Source organism: Falco cherrug, chromosome 7 (genome assembly GCF_023634085.1).
Source record: "Falco cherrug isolate bFalChe1 chromosome 7, bFalChe1.pri, whole genome shotgun sequence".
NCBI classification, from domain to species: Eukaryota; Metazoa; Chordata; class Aves; order Falconiformes; family Falconidae; genus Falco; species Falco cherrug.
Genome location: NC_073703.1, coordinates 63612026 through 63624245, shown reverse-complemented (window position 1 = coordinate 63624245; position 12220 = coordinate 63612026). Strand labels below are relative to the sequence as shown.

The 12220-nt window shown below is 39.5% G+C and overlaps 1 protein-coding gene across 7 annotated transcripts in view; it reads right to left on the bottom strand.

Annotated features, from left to right (window-relative positions):
• The window catches only part of LIN52 (lin-52 DREAM MuvB core complex component), a 62177-nt gene that overhangs the window by 46619 nt on the left and 3338 nt on the right, over positions 1–12220 (bottom strand). The window contains exon 6 of one of the 7 annotated variants that reach the window (XR_008733108.1): positions 9585–11229. The exons of 5 other annotated variants lie outside the window; for them this stretch is intronic. Coding sequence is in view for 1 of the 2 variants with exons in the window: in XM_055715801.1 (XP_055571776.1) it covers positions 5214–5215 (2 nt within the window). In the remaining variant the exon portion in view is untranslated. Of the gene's footprint in view, positions 1–5180; positions 5216–9584; positions 11230–12220 lie in introns of all 7 variants that reach the window. One more of the 7 variants, XM_055715801.1, reaches the window with a different exon arrangement.

Here is a 12220-nt window from a genome sequence, read left to right as displayed (position 1 = left end):
AGGGGAAGCATTTGATTGCAAACTTAAACTAATGGCACTCAGAAGGTTACAACAATCATCAGATAAGAGGCTTTAGGGCATTTTTATCTTGTTCTAATGCTCACAAGTTAATGAGGCAATAAGAGACAGATACTATCAGACCTGGTCTAGCAACATTATACAGCCGGGATGTTCAGAGCTGCATTTATTGGGGATGCAAGAGGTAAGGTGGCAAGTCCGTTACTGATCTTCCAGAAGACTTCATGCTCAGAACAACTGAAACCACTCAAATCAACAAAATACCAGATGATTTTTTCATATAGCCTTGTATGCATTATCACCTGCTTCAAAACAGATAACTGAAAAGGAATATAGCAATAACCCACCGACCTACATTCAGTCTATTTGACAAATACAGTGTATTTCCTTTCTCAAAGCACAAACGCTTGCTGAATGAAACAGTGACATTGATCCTTACATACCGAGTAATTCCACTGACTCTGAGCTAGCAGTGCAAACATGCCACCAAACAGGCAGATAATCCCTGGTATTAGTATGGATACATACTAGTAATTTTTAACCTTTACACTGCTTGCAAATAAAGATATTTTTATATATAAAGTCTGTAAACAGCCGAGACGAACCTTGCTTTTCTTTTTTTTAGTTACCCTGCTTGGGTCCCAGGCTGAAAAGCACTTGATATTGAGATCTGTTTGTTTCATCACCACATTCTCATTTTACTTCTACTGACGACATACACAATATTCTAATGATGCCTTCCTGTGGCATGTAATAGCTGCAAGCAGGGGACAACAACAAACAGCATACAGGATAGGATACTTAACGATAAAGGCTTTATATGCTGTTTTTTAAAAATCTGTGATTTTTTCCAATGTCTTGTAAAAGAAAGTTAACGTGAACTCCACCACGCAATTAGGGAAATAGGGAGGGACACACGAGAAGGCAAATAAACCAATCAAGCAGAACAGTGGTAGTGCCAGAAACTGATCCAAGGTCTCCATAATCTAGTGCGATTGTCAGTAGAATCAGCTGCGGCTCTGCAAATAGGTCCAGCTACCCACACTGTGGAAGAAAATGCTCTCTTCACTCCTGCCACAAGCCAAAATTTACAGGAAAACATTTCAGACAGAGGTGATACACACATCTTTCCAATATTTGTAAATACAGAGGAAACAGTCTATTAACACAGAACAAGTGAGAAAGTTTTAATTGGATAAAGGTTAGTATAGATGGCGAAAGAAGTTTAAATATTAAGTACAGACCAGTTGCAAAGGTTTGAGAGTCCCTACCAGAGCATCTCCTGAGATTTGTTTGGCATTTCTGTGTTTTTAAACCGTAATGGAAAAATGCACATAACCTTATGCTTGATCAAACTTTTCCCCATCCTCAATTCCTCCACTGACAGTAGTCTACAAGTTATCCTGTCAGAATGAGAGTAGCAAAAAATAGGCTTCTGACAGTATAATGTAAGAACATTTTGTTTGTAGTCATGTTTCTTTCTGTGCCAAGCATGTGGCAGGTAGAAATGCTTTAATGTGACAGCCCATTCCTTTACTCTCATGGCTAAAAGCTCCTCCGTCAAGCCCCACTGACCCCCTGCTTGTCTAGACAGATGATGGTGGTTTCACTGTTCATTTCAGCCAAGACACACAAGAACCTCTGTGTATGTTGAGGACTATTCTCTTCCTCTGCCTAAAGAATGACACTGAATGGACTACATTTCCCTACACAGAAAAACAGGTTCCCCAGCCCAAGTTGCATAGACTCATCACCTCTGTGGATGGAAGTATTTAGAAGTCAGTCCATTCATCAACCCCAAAAAACACGAAAGCCATCACTGCAATACAAGAATCCTTGTGTTTCTAGCTCCTCATCAGGTAGCTCACATTTAGGCAGACCATGGAGTTGTACCTGAGGTCTCCTGCTTAAAGCCCATGAGCTGAACCAGCTGTTCGGTGCTGTGTTCAGCTGAGGTTGGGGAATGCAAGCTTTGAATGAACTTACTTCTAGAAATGATCTTAGACCACAGAATCATCAAATCACTGGATGATTTGGGTTACAACAGCTCAGGAGGTCTCCTACTCAAAGCAGCATTGATTATGGGGTCAGATCACGTTGCTCAAGTTATTTATTCAGTGAGGTCTGGAAAACTTCCAACAGAGACTGCACAACCACCCTGGTGGCTGCACATGTTACACTGCTTGACTGACCAATGCTAATATTCCAGATGTCCTCACAAAGCACAAATTACTGCTTTGAGTGGCATAGCAAAAATCCTGCAAAAGCTAACGGTGATGGATCAGATGAATGATTTCAGTCTTCAAAGTAGTTTGGTCAGTTAGTCTCCAGATTAATCAGATCTCTTCCTCTTCTCCACTGACACTGAAAAGGCTCCCTTCTCTTAGCTAGTAAGTAGCTATATCAGCCTTCACTCTTATCAATATAAATTCAGCTCCTCTTTTCCAGAAAGGATCAAATTATTGCAGCATTTCTTCCTACTACTGAACAAAGTATAGGAGTCAAAGAGGACTTTCAGAAAAGACATTTTTATGGAAGGAATACTAGGGTATAACACAAATGTTTTGCATGGGTTTCTCTCTTTTTTGGGGGTGGGGGTGTGTGTGTGTGTTTGGTTTGGTTTGATTTTAATAAAGTAAGTCATACATCCTGGTTGAAGTACTCAGGTCACCTTTGTTTTAACAAAATTGGATCCACAAACTAGGCATGGGGATATAGAAAAAGAGAGGAGGAAGATAAGAGAAAAGGAAAAAAGACAGACCTTTCAATAAAGATCAGGTAAAAAGCATCTCATGGTAACTCAGCTTTTATTTGGCTGTTGTGTTGAGCATCACTCATTAAGATCAACAGCAGTTTTAAGGGCACAGTTAATCTGCCAGCTATTGGGCCACTTAGCACATGGACCTTATACTTAACTTTGGAAACTCCGTTACCCCAGCTAGATGGATGCTGCCTAACATTTGAAAAGCTATTTCCAACATCAGGCTCCAGAATTAACAACCATGCAATGGCAGATGTCATCTTAGCATTTCTAACACTCATACATCTATGCACATTTAAAAGCTATCTATACAATCACGGTGTTTACATTTTTTACGATAATCTCCCTTCTGTAAAAGGTGTCCAGCAGACTTAGAAAAATTCAATCAACTGCATTTGGTGGTCTCAATGCACACCTGACATAACGGAAATAATTCTGTGAGAAAATAATTACCTTATTACTGTGACAAAAAATTAGTAAGTCACAGGAAAAAAAACCACAAACAAACCCCCAAACTATATCATCTAAAGAAAGGAGATTCCACGTACACAAATATCAACAACAGGCATCAAACAGAAAATAAAAGCAAAGAGAAATTGCAGAAGTTTGAACTTTTGACACATTTAGGAGAGTTTTAGAGGTTTTTTCCCCCTTTCTCAAACTCCAATAGTATATACCTCCTGCAGCAAGCAGAGTCATCAGTGCCTGGAGGCTAGGATGCTGTATTAGTACTCGCCATCGAAATCCACAACAGCACTTTCCCCTCAGAGTAAGGGAGGGGGAAGAAGGTGAAGATGCAGAAATTTCTTGAAGCTTAGAGAAATATTTATTCTACTTCACCAGCAGACAGAAAACACCCTAAGGATCCATGCAGTATTTTTTCCATATATGACAGTTACCTAGATACAGCATTTGTTTTATGGTAAGAATGCACAATTTATGCATATGGGTAGTATCACATTTGATATCATCAGTAGACTGCATCTCCCTGATTTTGTATTTAAGAACAGTCTGGACCTCCTTTTTTTTTTCCTTCACAGAGAGGGCAACACAACCACACACCCACTTATTTAAAAAAAAACAATAGCAGCCAAGGTCCAGACTCAATTTCTACCCTCACCATCACAACCTAATCTCCTGGCAAGTTAATGCAAATCAAAGTGAACACTTCTCTGACACTGGTAGCAAAGCGTGTTCCTCTCCCAAGAGAGACCTGTAAAACAGGACAGTCACTGACAGCAGTACAATTACTGACACAGATACAGACTTTATGGACATGTTTATCTCTGCTGTAAATCCACACTCTCTCTCCACTCCGATTCATGAGTCATAAAGAAATTGCAGATAATGAAAAAGTTGGAGAAATTTACAGCGTGTCGGAAACCTCAGACAGCCAGAAGAAATTAAAGAGCTGACTGAGGATAAATCACACAGGTACAATTAAAACTTCCTATACCTTCTTCACTTCCAAACCAGGGCACAAGCCAATGGAGATGATGAAAAGTTGAGGTCATGACTCCTCTGACTGTAATCATTTCTTAACTACCTACATGTCAAAATTAGCCAATTCACAGATCACATATGAATGGCAATTTCAAGCCGGCATTCTGATGTCTCGCTCTTCCAACAGGAGCTGCCCCAGAAGAATCCTGCCTGTAAATAAGCCACCCAGTGAGCAGGATAAGGTAAGGTGATTTCATCGTCCCTCTGCAGATGCAGAGTATCTCTTACCATAGCGCTGTGCATTAAAATGAAGAAGCAGATGTACAGTGTGGGAGGAGGGTATAAAGAGAATCAGGAGAAAGGCCAAGGTTTCACCTAGGAATCATGGCAGCTTGGACATCACAGTGACAGGGCCATATAAACACCTGAACAGACAACGTAAACAGTCTTTTCACCTCTCTGAAGCAATCAAATAAGGACCAAGAATTACTATGAATGAAAACTGAAAAGAGCCTCCATATTTTTTCCTACTAAGGAAACAAACACAACCATTTCAACTGATTGTGTAGTTCCTGAAAAACTCCGTGATCATCTCCTAATCCACAAATGAACAAACCAAAATTTGACACATTTTCTTGGAGATACTAACTCTGCTAAGTAACTCCTTAAGCTAACTTCATATTACAGAAATCCAGTGTCCAAAGAGCATAATTTTGTTGTCCAGCTATAAAACTCTGCCTTCAAGCTTTGAAGCACATGAAGTATACTGTTGCGCATAAAGTCGTTGCCAAACACAGTACTAAATAACAAAATAAGGGAGAAATATGCTTTCAGGCAAAACTGAAGCACGATGAAGATTCATTCAGCAAGGCAGGGAATGTAGAAACGAAACAAGAAAAAAAACCATTTGCTACAAAGAAAATTCTAAGCAGAGCAAAAATAACTGAAGTACACGTACCTCAATCTGCTTCCCCCTATGCAGGACAGCTCATCCTGCAAGAGTAAATAAACCGTGTATTTTAAGTTTAAGGACATAGTGAGCACTAGACTCAGCATACAATGTTCTCTTCCAAGCCAAGCATATTTAGAACAATGTAGGTGACTCCAAAACATATTTTCTTTCTTCTTGTTTCAAAGTAATAAAGATATACTAGTGCTAGAAGCACTATAATTCTGGAGGTGCCGGCTTTTAGAAAAGGCAAAGTGAGCATCCTCCTTACTCGTTTGTCAGCAGTCAAGATGTTAAGAACACTGCTATATCCTTCTAATAACTGGCACTGAGATCTTACTGCTGTGGGATCTAGATCTGGATCCACATTACATGATCCTCTTTATTTTCTTCTTCCCTCTCTAAAAGTCAGTTCTCCAGCTCCACCACAACACTTTAGGTAGTCTATTTCACCAAGGAAATAAGGAAAAAGAGTTAATGTTCAGGAAAGGGTCTGCTCTTCTACATAGATTCTAAACCACCATTTTAGCTAACAAGAAACCACAAACCAAAACAATCCAGTTCACTTTTTCAAGCAGCTTCCCAGACTGTGGGGTGGACATACAACTTTTACTAAAATGGACCAAGAGGTTTCAGAAGACACCTTGAGACAGACACCCCACTGACACCCTGAATATTAAACAACTCTTTACTTACACACACCTGTTGATATGTTGATTTCCTACAAATATAAGAATCTGAAACATTTTGTTACAAACAAGTGTATATACAGATCAGAAAAGGCACTAGGCAACTGTACTGCAGGAAGGGGGGGAGGCGGGAGGGGGCATGTTCACAAACATAAAGTAAAGGTTCTGAGCTTAAAAAAGCATTTGCTGATTGACTCAGGACTAAAGAAAAAGTAGTTAACAGTCAGGATATATTTTTATCTGATCAATTACATCTTTGATGCAAGCTTATTTGGGTACGAAGTCCAGGTGTTTTGCATGGAGCCTAAAGGCTGCCTCTCGGCATTACCTGTAGACACTCCCTAGAAAAGACAATCCACTACAGAAGAGAGACGTTTCCGTAAGTGGATAGATACATTGTCCTCCCTCCTTTACTTACTTTGATTCCAATTCAACAACTTACACAAAGTTCAAGTTTAGTAACTGTCAGGCCCTGTTTTTCAGTTTAATAGGCAATACAAGTTCAGTCCACCAAAGATGGAGCCCCTGATTTAAACATAACCTGCCTACAATCAGCATCAAAAAAGGAAGGCAAAAAATTTAAAAAAAAAACCAACCCCAAAAAAACCAACAACCCAATGAGTGAGTTCACATTCTACCATGTAGGGAAGAGATAGCCTAGCTTTGAAATTATCCATGTCAAGAGTAACCTGCAAGGATCATAGGCAGAACTAGTATGTGTTTTTCAAAATATGCTACAGTTAAATCCTGCTTAAGGAAAAAGATGAACTGCTCTGCCCCTCCGAACCTACAAAAAGCTGAACTTGCAGGCAAGAGATCACGATAGACAGCATAGAGAGAAATGAAAAACCAAAGACTACCAATCTGAGAAAGAATGGCAATCTGTAAATAGGTTGGAGTTCAGAAGGACTCCTTTATGATTTTCCAGAAATTTCAGAGGCTGCTGAGGCTGCAGAGGACTACAATTCACAACCAAGGACAGCTTAACTTGGGAGCAAGGTAGCTGTTCCTCATTCACGCACCTATCTGTCTCCTGCTGTCTCTGGAAGGGTCTCTGCATTACAGGGACACCTCAGTGATTTCTGGTAGCAGTTTGCTTAACTACCATGCAGTATAGCCTATTACTAAAATAAATAAACAAACAAAAAAAGCCACTGTCAAACAAAAGGTCCACCACCTTGACTCTGACATGCCAATGGCAAACGCATATAGGAAAGCACAAGAGCAGGGAAGCACATCGCTGTACCTGTCTCGTAATCTTTCCCAGTTTTCTGCATCTCCAAGATTTCCAAACCACTGGTGACTTTTCTTAGTTGGACACTCTTGATGGATTTATCTTCCAATAATTTATCTCATTTATTAAGCGAGATAAACTCCATGCCCACAACCTCCAGTGGCGATGAGTTCAGAATTTAATGCACAGTGCAAGTATCTCCCCATGTCTGTCCTGACTCCCGTACTATGAGAAACAGCGAAGAGCCATTCCCTGTTCACACTTTCTCTGCATTAATCAGTTTTACAGATCTTTTTCACATACTGCACCAGTTGTCTCTCTCCAGGCTAAAAACTCCTAGTCATTTACTCATTCTTCCTATTAACAAAAATTATCACTAACGGACTAAACCCTGACTGACTTTTCCTTTATCAGTCTGTGCTGCTAAAAGATGGGCAACTTCTTGCTGCTCACCTGACACCTCCCAGATCATCCAGGTCTAATTCTTGGGCCCTTGATAGCTAGCATCAAATAGCTCTTTCACTGTACCCTTAGTATTTAATTTGCTTGAAAACATAAGGAAAACAAATCAGCATCACAAAGAAAACAGAAGCAAAGGCTAGAGTCCAGTGAAAGCCAGGGCACACAAAACTATGGGAGGCTATAAATAGGGAGACTTGGTTGAGCATGTTCAGTAACTGTCGCGTTGCTCTTGAGCGTGAGGATTTGACGCTGGATAACAGCCATTCTTACGATCCTAATTTTACAGGAGGAAAAGCACAAAACAGCTTCAACTCCAAATAAAAATTCACTTTAACATAAGAGAGCAGACTAGCAAAAGTCACTGACCAGGAAATTACAAATGGCATTCACGTATATGGGGTCAGTTATCCCAAATTTTCTAACATTTAAGGCAGATACTGCACAAAAGTCCCATCACCTCCACAAACATATGTGCTTAAAAAGACCAGGCTTTTCAGGAGGTCTTGCACTAGTGATATCATCAAAGCTATAATGTGATAACTTAGCAGCCAGATAAAATCTCACTGATGCCAGAGAGTTTGTAAGCATGGTTGTGATACCAGATATAAACACACACCCACACACATTTTAGGACTTCTGAACCAGCATAGCAGGTCATAGCAGGTGTTATCTGAATAATAACAGAGATTCACAGGGAGGTGATAGCAAGGCCTTTAGAAAGTCCCTGGACAACCATATTCCTTCGGTGACATGGTGCTTTACCTGCTTCCCCATCCTACCCATCTGTTACTTTTACACATAGGTTTGTTCCAAAGTTTAGGAAAAAAACAGTTGGGTTTTTTTTTTAAGAAAATGTATTTTTCTCTGTAGTTCAGATACACCTCTCTATGTATGCTCAAAGGGATGACACAGCAGATCTTTAAAAGTAACCGCAGTCAAGGATAATAAAAACCTCTTAACACCAAGTTAAGTTTGCTTACTAGCAACGTATGTACTTCCCAGAGCTGTTAGCTCATGAAACCAAGAGTTTAACAATCTCCTAAAGTCAACTTTGACTCAGTTGCTGTGAATGGGTCATAGAAGTGGAAAAACTGAGCTGGGTATCTAGATTTGCAGTTATTTACACAAACTGTTTTGAAACTTGCTGCTTTGTGGGCCACAAACATTGAGTCAGGATCTGTGACTGGGCTCCCAGGTAACAACTACCTCCCACCTGCTTGCCACATCAGCTGGGGTCTTCTCATTCTGCAGTGCTTACTACCCTGCTCCAGGCAAAGCTGGAGGGACATGGGGAGTGAAAGAGCCCGTAACAAGGCAATATGCCTACACCTTTTCTTTTTCTAGACTTCTGCCAACAGCAGAGATGAGACTCACTGGCTGTAGCTCACATTCAGCAGTGATACTATACCTCCCAAAGTCACCCTAACTACATGAACCAAAAGTAGGTGTGTTCATTGAGCCCTGTCTCTTCTCCCACCCTTACAATACCCACCCACATTAACAGGGACAAAAAAATCCACACAAGGAAGGACTTTAATACTAAACATGGTTTTGATGTATTTTAACCAATAAAATAACTCTTTAACAGAAGGAAAATAGAAGCTCTTCCAAGAGCACTAAAGCAAAGAGAAAAGCAGTAACAAGCAAGAGGGCAAGGTAGAATTTTGCATAGCTTAAAAAGGAGGCAAGGAAACACAAGCTGAGACCTCGGAAGAGATGTTGAAACCAATTTATTTTTAAAAGATTTTACTATGATTATTGTTATTATTATCAATATGAGGTCCTGAGCATGGAAGCTGCTGGAGAACTCCAGAACCACCCTGTAGCAAAGAATAAATACACAAACCGGAGATCTAAGATAGCCTATCCTTTAAGAGGAGAGTAAAAATAAAAAATAAAAAATTAAATCATTGGCTTATGCTACAAAAATCCTGCTTCATTCAGGGAAGGCTATCCTTGAGATGAATTCTGTGCTAAGGAACGGAAGAATATTCTGCAAGGAACAGACATGAGTGAGCAAGAACCCACCTACTAGCATGCTAGGATGACAGCTGAAGAAGAGAGTCCCCACGATCACCTTGGAGATGCTTTCTGATCCACAACAAAGGTGTTCAAAGTCATCAGCAAATTAACAGGTGCAAATAAGAAATGCTGATTTATGTGATCTACCCCATCTTTTATTGGCAGTTTAATGGCCTGCACCTTAGTAAAAGGGAAGTGGAAATACAGGAGACCATACAGCCACCAGTCAGAAATATATTTTCTAAAAAGCATTATCCATTTAGTTAAAAAAAAAAAATAGAAATAACAAAGTTGCAAAATATCCACCAAACAGAAGCCTTCTTAAACTGCAAAGGTAAAACAACACCAAAAATATGCAATTTATTTTGTCTGAATAGACACTAAATGTATTAGGTACTACTGAAGCCAGAAGAATTGGACACATGCCTGGACAGCTCAACAGTTACCTTATTCAAAAAGAAGTGACTGAACCCTCAGGCAGGGAGGAGGGAACTGGCATTATCAAAAATGGCATTAACCACTTCAGTTGTCAAAGGCCTCCTTTGATATTATCATCCCACATTCTCAGGCTGATGTGTTACCAGATAATGCTACTGCAGTCTAAACAGGTATGTGCTATACTGCACAGAAATCGTAACAGAGGGTAAGAAGCCTGACTCCTCAGATGCCCATATAAAATACCAGCTCTGTTAGCATTATACAGTGAATGTCATTCAGGCTGGAAGCTCAGACTTTTAGCAGTAAAAGTCACCTCTGAAGTTTCTAGTTCACTGTTTTTTGAACTTATTGTTACAATCCAAGCAGTGCAAGTCTATCCAGTTTCACCTGATAAAGAAACACTTTCACAGAACTCTGTACTAAGATACAATTATTTAAATCACACAGGAATATAATGCTCAAAAGTGCAGACCAGTAAATAGCAGCGACCCTAAAACTGGCTATTTTTAAAAGTGGAGGACAACTGTAAATCAAACCAGGTGTCAAACAAGCTGGAAAGAAAATCTAAGTTATATGTTAACAATTTAATTTAATTCACAGAAGCCATGGGATGTTCAACAAAATAGCCAGGGTTATAGAAAGTAAAGATAACCCTATGGAAAAAAGAGGGAAGAAGTCAGTTGTAAAGAACATAAATCTGTGAGAAGCAAGCAACTAGAACAGGAACTGAGAAATCCATGGCCAAAAAGTTAGGGACTTCAGGAATTATATACAATAAGAATGTGGAATCCAGGTAATAGTATTCAACCATTCCTAGATGAAAGCAGCAAAGATGGACAGAGCATTCAACACATTTGTTCCAAGTTTGTCAAGGGCCTGCTTATATAGAGAAAATAGTAAGACAGTTCACATGAATTTAAGGAACAGGGCCTGAATTCAGTATATTAATTTATCAAACTACATCATATCAAATCCATTGCTTAGATTTCAGCTGCAGTGTTGAAATAGTACTTTGATGAAAAAACTTTTCAAAAGGTACCCAGTCCCACACGTCACTTTGCCTAATGAATTCTAATGCAAAATTAACATGAAGTGTGCTGTGACGTGGTTCAGTAACAGACTGGCACCAAAATTACAAAGTCACTCGATAGATACGTTTTGCCATGGAGCACCCAGGAATCACTCTGGTCCTGCACAGCATTTCATCAGTAACCTAGATGAAAACAGAAGTCTTTGAAAATATAAAGGATTTGAGACAGGATGTAGAAGAGGAGAGCTGGAAGGAAAAGTTGCTAACACAATGAGGCAGAATTGTTTCTCACTCTCAATACAGTTTGAAACGTATTGAAACGTTTGGAAATACTGTTAAAAAAGACAGTGCACGTTCAGAACAGGAACTATGTCACCAAAAACAATCTCAGGAAGAACTTCAGACCATGACTGAACCGGTATGGTTTCATTATGAAGCAGCAAGGCTGCTGCGGGAAGCCTCATGCTGCCACCTGAAGGGGACGGGCAGCAGCGCTGTAATCATGACTTCAATTAACAGTCGAGTCAAAAGGGGACTTATTAAATTTCTACACACAAAGACATAATCAAATCCAATACCTCTGGACTAAAATCACAGCTTCCCTTAACTTTAATGAACAGATCTTTTGGGTTTTTCTTCTTGTTCTCTCACTTACCTAAGTCTGTAAAAGAAAAGAACTTAAAGACCGTATTAGGAAAACCAGTCCTCAGAAGCTCTGTTCAAACTCCGCACCTAATTTTCTGTGAAAATTTTCCTAAGATAAATTTATATTATGACAGACAAAGCATTCAATGTATTACTGCTTAAAGGAAAATGCACTTCAGCAACAAGAAGTTACAAACATGGAGAGCTTTCATAAAGCTTGAAAACTCAAGGTTTCTGCTACTATAGACTAAAGGTTGTAACCGTTAGACCTCAGATTATTTCACTGTTCGCTCACTTTGTCTTCTTTCCCTATTTATTTGTTCTCAGTAAAAATAAACAGAAATGTAGGCAACAAATATTGCTAAGCAAACGACCATTTTGTTAGCTTTAACGTAACTCGTAACTCGGGCTCTGCTCGAACTCCCACTTAGCAGGACAAAGCTGTCTGGCATTTAAGCCTACAACTTAACTGACAAAGCCAGTCATCAGCCAATCTTTGTATTTGACACAGTTTTACATGGTTATACTT